Source organism: Cupressus sempervirens, chromosome 3 (assembly GCF_028749045.1).
Source record: "Cupressus sempervirens isolate cs-2001-9-10 chromosome 3, ASM2874904v1, whole genome shotgun sequence".
Classification (NCBI taxonomy): domain Eukaryota; kingdom Viridiplantae; phylum Streptophyta; class Pinopsida; order Cupressales; family Cupressaceae; genus Cupressus; species Cupressus sempervirens.
In genome coordinates, this window is record NC_143120.1 from 768,774,339 (window position 1) to 768,787,443 (window position 13,105).

Consider the following 13,105-nt stretch of genomic DNA (forward strand, 5'->3'; position numbering starts at 1 on the left):
TTCAACTATGTCACCTTTCAACACCCTCATGCCTTTAGATCTAAGATCCAAATCTACCTTTGGCTCAACCTCTACATTCTGATTCTCAGATTAGTAACTCTCACAATAGTCATATTTCTTGCACTTCTCCCCTCTTCCTCTTTCAAGGGAATCAAAGAAAATTTTGCACATCATTTTCTATTATGAGTCATGAACACTTTTCTTTTGCAATCATGGATAGCTCCCCCATCATACTGTGAAGGTCTACCTAGTAGAACATGACAAGCACTCCTAGATACCACAACACATTATACTTCATCTTTGTAAGGTCCAATATTGAAGTTCGCCAAACATTGTTCTTCCACTTCCACCATATGATCATTTTGAGACCAACTTATCCCACAAGGATAAGGATATCTATGCCTCTTCAAGCCAAGCTTTTGTACTATCTCTTCTGGTACCAAATAACCAATACTACCACTATCCATTATAACCTTACACCATTTACCTCCTAATTTGAATACAGTCCTAAACAAATTCCTCATTTGTATACGTTCAATTTCCTTCTTGCTCAACATAACTCTCCTAAGCTAAGAGACTCTCCCATCTCAAGTTTTGTCCTATTTTCCACAAGTTAATCCATAGTATGTTCATCATGTGCCACAGGATTATTTACCCAAGGTTTTACTAGATCCCTCGGAACATTGAAAAACTCTATGTGCCAAATTTGAAACAAGTACCTTTGAAATCATTTCTTCCATTCCCTTTCTGAAGTGTTCTCTGATCAAGTTCATCTTCAATGGTTTGCTTCTCTTTTCCAATGTCACTTGCTTCTCCTTTCCCCTAGGATTACTTTGTTTCCTTCTCATCTTATCTTCTACCTTGAATGCACTTTGATAAGCATCCTCAACTGTACTAATCCTCAACATACTCAACTCATCTTGAATATTGAATCTCAAGCCATTATTGTATCTAGCCACCATCTCCCTAGACAATTCTTGGTGTCTAGATCTGATCAACAACTTGTAGAACTCCTCATTTTGTTCCTTTATACTCATGTCCTTTTGCTTCAAGTTCTAAAATTTCTTGAATAATTCCAATTCATAATTTTTAGGTATGATTTTATATTTCAATCTAGCAACCATCATCCTCTCCTTCTGCAATTCCTTCCACCACAAGGAAGCATGAACCTTCACCTTTAGTTTGTGCTAACCTAACCCTCTGTGGAACTCTGATATCCTCAAGCTCAAAGTAATATTCCAATTCACCAATCCAATATATCAAATCTTTAAGATGTAAGTTAAGCACTAAAGAAATTACAAGCATCCATCTTATAACTCTTAACTACTTGTGTCATAGCTCTCAACAATCATTTCTCATCTGCAGGGATCTCAACATCTATAGTTTCAATATCTTCAAAAACTTCCTCATATTCATCCTCTGTCTCAAGATTCCTTCTTAACCCAATCAAAGCATTATGAATCTCAACCCTCATTTCATTCTTGAAGTCTTCCATCATGTTCTAACCTTCTAGGAAGCATCTCCCCCAATCCTTTGGTGCAATTGCCTTAGCTTCGGCAATTTGATTACAAGGTGCCAATTGCCTCTCACTTGGCAATCTATCGAACACACTTGCAGCCTGACTCCAACTTGGCGATTTGTTACCCTTGGAATGCCTAAACAACCCAAACAATGTCACCAACTAGAAAACTACTCGTCTATGATCCTCTTGCTCAGTGCCTTTGTAATTGTCAGCCTGATCCACACTTTGCCACCCCACAACCAACACATCTAGGGCTTTGCAAGCTCAGGAGCTCATATCTGCTACCATGGGAATGTCAACCTAGCTCTAATAACATCTAACACAATATTGGCAGAAGTGTCTGCAATGGAGAAGGTCCAAACCATGCAGCATGAGTCAACATAGCGAAATAAACAACTCAAATACAAGAATAGATAATCAACATGCTACAGACAGAATTTGTTGTTTTTACAAATTCTAGATATCTTCACTTGTAGAAAACCTTTCATCTCCTCTCTCAATGCCAAAATATCATCCTTAAGAGACTCTAAATTTATAAAACCCTTCTCATATCTAGATCAACCTTGTTCGAAGATGTCCTAGGTGTGACAAGATTCTTTCCCATTAGTAATATAATAACATGTACATTAAAATAATATTATAGGAAATATGTGCAAATACTTGTTAATACTTGAGAATTATTGCCACTTTAAGGGGGGAAAAACCTCCAAAATACTCATGTAAGAACACAATGAACACTATATGATGCTAAAAAACTAAGCAGAATCTCCTATATATGCCATAATTATGTGATGGATGCCACCTAGACCAGCTTAACTATAAGACCAAATAAATGATCATATGACTTAATTTAAAATTATGGTATCAACAAGCTCAATGCAAACTATAGGATTAAGGGAATAGCAATATTCCTTCACTACTCACATCTACAAACTCTTTGAGTAGTGTGTCAATTTCTAATTCATTTGGGCTACACAGCTCCAATGCTGCTCCTAGTGGGCTCGACTACTAAAAAATTAGCAATTCAAAAGTATCACCTTTGAGATACATTTGTTTTGATGAGAACAACCTGCCCTTCTTTTCAAAGTCTTCTTTATCCTTAATGAGAAATAACTCAAACTTCTTCCCTTCTTCATCATGAAGGTGTTGTTGCACCATTCATGTATTGTGCATAGATCATACCATTACAACCTCCCCAATAACATACAGTAAGTGCTCATCTGAATCACATCGCACCATACCTAATTCTCATATCTTTCAATGTGAAACACAACTTACACTGCTCTATCATGGTGAGTTATCCTTTTTTTAACCAAGGGACTTTGTATGGCATTGGGTGTGCAACTATCTTCAAACCCAATTTTTGCACCATCTTTGTGTATGCTACATTGTTAGTGTTGGCCCCTATCAATAATCATCTTGCAATCCTTACCTCCTCACTTGCCTCTAGTTTAAGAAAGGTTCTTACTCCACCACAACTCTTCTTTACAAGTGTTGTCAATAAACCTTGAAACTTGACACTAATCCATCATTGTGAAGTGTCCCTTTTGTAACCAAGGGACTTTGTATGGCATGGGGTGGGTGGACAATTATTTCATCCCTCGTGATTTTCTATATAAGTATAATACCCATTTCATGTTTAGTATGAAGTTAGATGGTTATGGGATTAATAAATTTATTTGAGTTCATAAATATGATTATGTTGATTTAAATTTCATCTATGGAATGTTGAAAAGAATTAGGATGGAAATCATTATGAATGATTAAAATTTATTGTAATTATGTTAAAGAATTATTATTATTATAATGATGATGTTATCTAATCATTCTAATCCTGGGGCAAGAGTATCATCAGCATAAGGGTATGTAAACACATCAGTGAAGGTCAAGAATGTCATCCGAGCAAGAAACATAATCGTTGTACCAATGAATGAGTCCCAGAGGGGAGTAGCCTTAGATGTCTAGATGTTTACATTTCTCTTCTAATGTAATTTAGAATTCTGGTCTTCTTGTTAAATTAATGCATTGGACCCTTCTTGTCAATCTTAGGGAACAACCATGGTGATACCTTTTGTCATTTCCATTCTAGCTATGCATTTAATAATCTTGGTTGTTGATTTCAAATGAAATTGGGCAATCCATTATAATTGGGAGGTCTATAAAAGCCTATCATTCTCATTTGTAATACAAGTTGTAGAGGAGATAGTAAAATAGAGTAGTAGTAGGAGAAAAGAAATTGGTGCCAAGAATATGTTTGTAATAAAGATATGATTTTCATTGAAGATGAGTGAATTTCTATATGTTGTTTTCAACATTTTGCATGGTTTCTACTTAACTAAGTTTAGTTAAAGTTCATTGATTGCAATGGAGATATGTGAAGATGAACATGATGAACTCCATGTCCATACCTTTTGTTGCTTATTGATTGCAAGTCATTGTGTAAGGTTAGTCTAGACTTGATTAAATACCAAGTGCAATTGTGGATGATCATTTAAATTGTGCCAATATTGAGTATTCGGATGAATGAATACAATATGAAAATACTTTATGCTCCCTTCGAAGATTGCATCATCTTTGTATAGTTTTTCATTTGCCGAAACAAAGCTTGGTTGTAAAAATTCACTCACCTACTATAATGTCCCCATTGGTTGCCAGCATTAGTATTTCAAGGATTAGCCTAATATTGGATCCTCGTAAGCTAATGAGGATGGTTAGAGGGTCTTTTGAGGATTGGTTCATCTCCAACATTCAGCAATTTATGGATTTGGCCTTCATTCGATGTCATTTGGACTCCATTTTCCATACTTACTATGTATAGTAAGTAAGGGATAATCGAGATGGACTCTTTCTATTTTTAGAAAGTGTATTTGGTCACATGGGGAATTATGAGGAGAGATTCCTATTCTACACGGCATGGCAATCAGACAAGTATTTCAAGAGATATTAAAGTTTAAGTGGCTTAAGTGATTTATTTAAATATTTTAATGTTATAAAGTTATAAAGTCACTTAAGTGAGTAAAAGACAAAATTGGCTTTTAATCCCACATTGCCTAGTTGTTTGTGTCTTCCCTCATATCGAGGCTATAAAAGCGTGGAGCTACATTGGGATTAAAACAATGAATATATGACATTCATATAAAAACTTAATGGTTGCTTAATGTAACTGGATTCTTCTAAGGACGAAACCCCTTACAGAACAAGAAGTGAGACTAGATGCCAAACCTAGTACTCACCTCACAAACTCAGAATTGAATTCGAAGGGTCTATTGGGGACCTAGTGGAAACTGGAAGTTAAACAGAAAATTGAAGAACAGGTCAGTGTATGGCATTGGCATTTACATATCTCCAGGTTGATGCATGAGACGGCAGACGGGGGGATAGTCCTTCCACAGCTGTAAATGTTGGCGAAGACTCAAGTGATATAAGTCCTGCGTTTCGGATTTATATTGACAGTGTTCACTTCATGTAGTTGAGTTTTCAGGTTAGGGGAAGTATAGGCAAGCCAACATTACTAAACTCTTTCCTCAGTGATATCCTGTACATGAATATCAAAATCTCAGGAAGAAGAAGTGACAGGAACTGGTCATTATATTGAATGGTGATGGCAGAATAGTTTCAGAAACATTAAATGGCAATGGGAAGCTACGACGCCAGTCTGGAATAATCACGGGAGAGCTACTGTGTGCTAATGGCATCTTCATCAGGCAGCGGATGTAACATAACCTCCTCCAGCAACACAGTATTTCACCCCCTTTGTTTTGAGTAGTGACATTGATCGCATCTTTTCCCCACAGTCGAGACGGGTCCTTTCCATAGTTTGGGAGTTGGCAGAATATACACAGTAACCTGAGACTGATTGGTTAGACGCCTGGAAGTGGTGACGGCTGAATGCTGTTTGTTTTCTCCAGAATCTCTAGACAGCTTTCCTCACTGTTACAGATCTGTCCCTCCTTACTCTCATTCTGTGTTATTTATAATTTGCAAATCTCAGCTATTTGGGAAAGTCTGCAATCCTATTTTCTGAGTATAGATTTATGACCATTGATTCACTGCTATGAATGAAATACATTATCATTAAGTTCTGAATCAAGTACCACTTCAGACTTTCTTGCAAACTTGGTATATTGGTTGATACATCTATTTCACAGTTTTAGTTTCGATGAAACTGTACAGGGCATGATATGGTAATAAATTGTTCATGGATTATTTTTCATAACTATTGTTCAAAGGAATTCCAGCATGGTCAAAGTCATTATTTCTAAATCAAAACCAGCAGAGAATATTAAACCTACACATCATCCATTGGTATCATTGGCCTTTGAAATAGAGTTGAATTCCTAACCCTTCAATCCATATTATCTTTATTTGAAATCTAAGCCAGTCATTTGATGTTCAAGTTCCAGCTACTTTAAAGGAAAAGAGTTGATAAATCCAGGAAGCATAGAGCAAGTCCCTCAGAAAAAACTGAGTTGTGTCTAACAAAAAGTCACTAGTACACATTGTAAACCTTGGGGTTATCTTAGTTGATCACACAAATTCTTAAGTTGTTCAGCATCTAGGATTTACTTGTTCAAGAGAGGATAGGATACTGGAGCGGTCACAACACTCATGTCAATAATAAGAAGAGAGTCTTTTCTTTGTCTGTGACTGTCATATGAATGCAATATCAAAGATACACTAACTATCAATGTTGTCTTTGTGTTAACTGTATATCAACTCTAACCCTGTCATAGAAAAATGGTGAGAATAAACATGGCAGTATAGTAGTTCTTCACTTCCAATTACCAAAGTCAGTACATTTTGTAGCTCTATTCACACCAGATGAGGTGAACTAGTTCAGAAGGCAAAAATTGATAAGGATTTCCTGAAGTTCAATGACTGTTGTAAACAAACAAAATCCTCATTGTGACTGAGAAAAAGAAACAAAAATAAAACTAATCTGAGCTTGTTGGCTTATAAATCTTTGTGGATGGCTGTAAAAATCTCTTTACCATCTAAGCTTCATCCTAAAAAGGATGGCACATACACCTGTTATAATTTCTTTACCATCTGAAGTTCATCGTTTAAAGGAGGGCATGTACACCTGTTATAATGATTTCATTAAAATGCTAGAATTTAATTTATTTTTCAAGATCGTTTGAATTTTTGAGTATTCTGTGTAGTTGGCATGTTTCAAATTATCACTTACTTTATCTTTGTATTGAGTTCTTCAAGCAACTAAATCAAATGGAGGAACTAATGGGACCTTATCTGATTTATTAGGATTGGTTGAACAAATATATGTGGAGGGAGAGTGACTATTAATTTCTTTTCTCATCCTGTTTAGAGTCTAGACTGTTAATTAATCAGAAAGAATGGTGAAGCTAATGAAGGCCTTGACCAATTTTTAAAACTTGGCCCGCAGTATAAACAAAGTGGAAATTGAAATCCAAGAGTTACTGCAAAGGAAAGATCATGAATATTGTTGGCACCATGAGACCACATTTGGATATAGACTGGTAGTCATAGCAGCAATATGAGATGATCTATAGTTTGTGTGATGAGACAATGTCAGCATAAATATGTATATGAAAGAATATAGAGAATTCTTTATCTTGTGATGAAATGAGTCAATACCTGCTCATAATTTTGACATGTCATGCCCAAGGGATTTTAGATTGTGAAGATGTTATTGTTTTGTAACTTGAATCACACTAGCCTTCTGTACATCTAGTCTCTTCCTATGTGGAATGCTCTCGTGATCCCTTCATCTGTGAAGGGTAGGGTACAATCTTCACAAGCGGCATGAAGTGGAGACATGCAGCTCCTAATATGCTTGCTCTCCTTCATTCACTTGATGTTTACTATGCTGCATGTAATCTATGCAATACTGAAAAAGGCATTATTTAGTATTTGTCCTATGATTCTTTTACTTGAGATTTGCAAAAGATATCTGTAAGTTCATATTTCAACTCTGTGTTACCAGTTAGAAAGGAGAGTGATTCATCATTGTTGTATGTTCTCATACGTTGCATCATTGATAAATAGTAAAAGGCTGCAGAATTGTAGTATGCAATTGTGCTCGCTTCCATAGATGTTTATCATAATTTCTAGTAATTTATTGATATTCCAGTGGTCTTTATGAATATGGAAGAATCAAATTACAAGGCATAAATGTGACTTCCATTTATATGCCTATGAGAATGTGATATTGTTGCATAGCTGGAAATAGGATAAGTTCTAAATATGTTCTATTGCAGTAGCTTGATCTTATCTTTTATAAGTCTTAAGTATATTGTCAATATTCTGAATTGATTAAGTAATTTACAAAACTCTTCCATGTTTAAGATGAATAACCCTAATTGTTGTTTTCTAACTTATTTCTCTGTTATTATTAGAAATGTGGTATGGCATACAGCAGCAGGGAGATATACATGTTTGAATACTTACTTGAAGGAATTTATTGTTTCCTTTTTGTAACAATAAAAAACACCAATACATTAGCAAGGACATCAAACCAACAACAATCAAGTTGTTTCCCATGACCTATAGACCCACAACATTGAGAGAACTAACTGTTACACATAAAACATAAGAAAGAAACGGGTTTTATGTACACGAGAAGTGGTAAGTTTTGAAGAGTCCCAAACACCATAATTTTTATTTAAATTAGTTCCCTTTCCATCCAAACATTGCTTCCCATTAAGTATACTATTTTTCATTCATTTTAATGCCAAGGCTATATCAATTTCAAACTTGTTATTGTTCTCAATAATATTATTTAGTGGGTATTTATTTTTTCAGTTATGTGTGTGCTCTTTCTAGCTCTGATCTTACATTGAAAAGACATTACTTTAAAATCATATTAGGCCAAGATGAGGCTGAGTGGCAAGCAGTTACTGCTACAGATGCACATATTCAAAGCACGAAAATGAAAAAGATAGTGAGAATGTCACAAATATTATGGACCCAAAAAAATCGCTAAGTTGAGAAACTATGTATCCCTTACATGTATTTCAAATTTGATTTTTCTCTTCAAACAAATACATGATCGGTAAAATGAATTTCCATGTGTAGTCATCCATTAATACTAAGCATCTTTACTGAAAAACAATTACACAGGACAATGGCTTTGCATCTTACACAACAAATATTGACAGACAACACTGCACTCATTCTTCCTTCCTATATACACGTTTGGAAGCCTTAAGTTTTGATTTAAATTCAAAACAAATGCTTATATTTTCAAAGGAAATGGGATGCTCTTGTATTTCTGAAATCAAACTTTTGTTCAACGAAGAAGACAACTTACAGATCACCCTTTAGTTTAAGCACAAAAATAACAAAAAAACCACACACAAAACAAAGAAATGATGTATTGATCTGAACATAGAAGAGAACAGATAATTGATAGATGGAAAATGATGGGATAAAGAACACTAACTGGGTTTCCAATTGCAAAAACTTTCTGCCCTACGAGAAGATCTGTAGAGGTGCCAACTGGTATGGGTCTCAATTTATCTTTTGGGGCTTCAATTCGTAACACGGCAACATCTTTGTCTTGATCGTATCCAACAACCTTTGCTTCATGTGTTGACTGGTCGCCCAGGGTCACTCTGTGTGAGAATTTATCACTTAAATCTGTTAATTTTTGCAATTGGGCTGGTCTATGGTACAAAAAAAAAGGAAAAAAAAGCAGCACATTAAAAGCAAAGAAGTTAGAAATCTACTTGCTCCCTGTCATCACTGTTAAAAGCATTTGTATAGAACCATAATAAGATATGGAGGAGCAAGCTGACATCTGTCTTATTACTGTTTGATTTACTTATTTTTGAAGTATAAAGTAGCATTTTCTTATGGTTTTCCGCCTTTTCTCCTATAATTCAGATTACCATGTTCTAGTTCCCTTAACATTTGCCTCGTCAATAAGTTAAAACTACTTAAATGTGTAGAGATCCATCCTAAGATAACCGAGAAGGCCATGCGCAGACCATGGGCAGACCTAGGCATGCCCGAAGTCGAAAAAAATACCTAGCATACCCTAGGTAGTATTAACTAAAAGAGAAATAAGCATACCTAACATTTAGATCTTGCATGCTGAATTGGGGCCTATGCATTTGGATATGAACACACATTTGGTTCTTATGGCCATATGCCAGCCTAAGGAGCCCATACTTCATTGTTTAATGACCCAATTTAGCCAATGAGGTTGAATCAAGGTCTGCTCTAGGCAGATCATGTTAGAGAGGGGTTGTTGTTACACCAAAAGACCGATCTATCAATGCCTGATACAACCACTCAACTTATAGTACATAGGAGGTGGTTAAGCCCTTGTCACAAATCTCGAGGGGACCGCTGAACAAATTTCCAACAATCTCCCCCTTAGCGTTACCCGAGGGTCTAAGGATTCGAACCTATGACCAAGCTCTATTACCACTTGTTAGAGTGGGGTTGTCATTGCACCAAAAGACCAATCTATCAATGCTCAATACAAGCACTTAACTTATAGTACACAGGAGGCAGTTAAGCCCTTGTCACGAATCCTAAGGGGAGCGCTGAACAAATTTCCAATAGATCAGGCACACACGCTTGGTTCAAGGGTGGTTGTTCATTGCTTGAGGGCCTTACCTAGAGTCAAGAACCTACATTTACAAGTTCTATGGTCCATACACTTCATTTAGGGCTCGTTTGATTGCTAGCATAGGAATTGCAAATTAGAATAGAAAATTGGAATGGGAATGGAAATGGGGAATGGAAACAGAAAATAGTAATTCCAATCCTGTTTGGTTCACCTAGAAATCGATTGGGAATATGTTAATCCCTTGTTCGGTTGTACAAAAATGGAATAGGAATAAGGTTAAGTTTTGTATTTTTAAAAATATTTCCCTAAAAAAATTTGTTCTAATTTATTGTTTTTTGATAATTTTCTCAATAATGATAAAAAGGTTAATTTATCTTTATTTTTATTTTATTCATTGAAGTTAATAAGAAATATAATTTTTTTCATTTTTTTAAATAAATAGATATAACAAAAAATGTTCTAAAAAACATGTTAAAAAATGTTTGAAAAAAATTTAAATCAGATTGGAAATATGAATGGCCTATTCCAATAACAGATATTTTTTTCCATAGACATGCTCATTTTAGGGGCAAAATTGGAATGTATTCCTATTCCCAATTCTGATTGAGCGTACCAAACAACGAATATAAAATATATTCTAATTTTCTCTTCCTATTCCAGCAACCAAACAGACCCTTAAGCCCTATTAGGCCCATACATTTCATGATAAAGAGGGTTAATGATTGGTTGACTTTCTCTCCCCCTCTTCCCTTACATTGGTCCTCTCTTTCTTCATTGAACTCATGACATAGAGTTTCTTCCTTCACCCAATAAGACATGTTTTCTATCCTTTTTTCATGGGGAGGTGGAATCTACCTCTTTATGTGTCAAATCGACAAATGAGAAGGTGGAATCCACTCCTTTATGTGTCAAATCGCCAAATGAGAAGGTAGAATATGCTCCTTGATGTGGCAAGCTTGCCACTTGAGAAGGTAAATTTCACTCTTCAATGTGTCAACATAAAAAGGCGATTATATTATTTAAATTAATCAATAATTTTCTTTTATTTCCCCTTTTATGGCGGATTACTTAGACAAATGTTCACGTTTTTGGCTCAATCTTTTTTTTTAGCTTTAATTTCCCATTTTCCAAGCTTGGCCAAAGTTTGTCATTTCTTCCCAAATTTTGTTACTTAGCCAAATTTCATCATTTTTAGCAATCTTTTGCAACCCACTTTTTGGAAAGCTTGCAAAGCTCTAAGCCAATGCCAAATTCACTATACCACTCTAGACCTACCAGCAAAAGTGGGGTTCCCCATTTGCAATGGGGCGATGGTGTATGAAAACCTCACAACAATCACCAACTTGAATTTCCTATGGAAATCCAAGTTCACTTTGAAGGATCCAACTGCATGGAGTACAATCAAGAATTCCAAAACCAACAAGCGCAATGAGAAATTTCCAAAAAACAAAGACGAAGAAACTTTGAGAAGATGAAGCAATTTGAGGATATGGCATCACAAGTCAAGGCTTAACAGTATTGAGTCATCGTCAAAATATATGTATCAAGTCAATAAGGAAAGGATGTTGAGGTGGTTCCCACTTGTCTTCTACTAATCAGCGGGCTCCAATTGCATGTATTCAAGCACGTTCAACCATATTACATCAAGTGTACATGAGGAAGGCACCCAGTATATCTACCTTACTTCATTTTTCATTGGCTCTCAAGAGCATTATTATTTTCTTATTGGCCCACAGGGTAATGCCTTCATGTAATTGGATGAAATGTTGGCAACTCTAATTAGGGTTCGTAATGGATTAATCTTGGCCCTTGATCTTGAATTGATATTGGCTCTTCATTGTAATTGAACAACTATAAAAGGCTAAGGTCTTCTCCTTTATAACATTTAAGATCAGAGTAGAGTAGGAGAGGAGACTTGTTGAAACTGATGTCATTGTGCTATCAAAGTAATTGTTGATACATTATTGGCCTTCATGGTAGATTACCAGCGTTTCTTTGGAGTATGGCATAGTTTCTTCAATTCTTCACGAGTAGATTAGAAGTAGTGTTAAAATGAATGGGAGTTATTTTTGGATGCTTCTTTGATGAACTTGCTTAGGCCAAACGATTAGGTACTTGCTGATTGTAAGTTTTCCTTGTGTGGTTGAATGGCATTTATATGAACTCTCAATTACCAGATTCGCACCTTGCAGCCCAGATTCAAGTCCGGGTTCGTACGGGTCCGGATTCACGCCTGGGTTCGCTACAGGTCGAGGCAAGGTCCGAATTTCAAACTGTGGGTCTATCCAGATCCTTGTTGGCACGAACCCAGGTGAATCTAGGAGGACTTGCAGTAGTAGGGTCCAAAAAATGAAATCAAACAACTTAAAATAAATTTTTTTAAATATTTTTTAACGTAACCCTAAAAGCGACCTAATAAAAATCATTTCACTCAGCTAATCTCTCATTTGCTCTCTCATTTTGGTGTGCCCATTTTGCAACTTTTAAGAGAAGGTTGTAGAGATTGTTTGTTCCAATGATGAGGATCTAGATATAGTTGCAGCCGGAGATGAAGCCATCAATCCCTCATTGTTTTGATACTATGATCATTGATAAACTATTACACACTTTCCATTTATCATTATGTTTCAAACTTTCTTATTTGCTGAACTACTCTATGTTTTGAAATTTCATTTTGTAATTTGGTAATTCAATGTATGATTTTCTTTACAATCATGAACATAGATTAATAAGTGGGTATTTAATGTTTATCTTTGACATTTGGCATTGATCAATGATCAAGCAACATATATTCATGCTATGAAATGACTAAATTTTCCAATTATGCATGCTTCTCTTATTTTTTTTGTATATATAATGCACACACACACACACAAACACACTCATGAAACCACCCAAGAACCCAAATGAGATAAAAAAATTGCCTGAACCCACAAACCCAAATCCGTCCCTGAACACAAATCGGTAACTTAGAAAGAACTTGACTTCGATTATTGTTTACATATTGATATGCAATGATGGAA

The 13,105-nt window shown here is 35.5% G+C and overlaps 1 protein-coding gene across 1 annotated transcript in view; it reads right to left on the minus strand.

The window, feature by feature from the left end:
* LOC149569063 (protease Do-like 1, chloroplastic) overlaps positions 1 to 13,105 on the minus strand; it is a 63,881-nt gene that overhangs the window by 20,429 nt on the left and 30,347 nt on the right. The window contains exon 3 of the mRNA XM_089821852.1: positions 8,946 to 9,117. Within this exon, the coding sequence (XP_089677978.1) occupies positions 8,946 to 9,117 (172 nt within the window). The remainder of the gene's footprint in view (positions 1 to 8,945; positions 9,118 to 13,105) is intronic.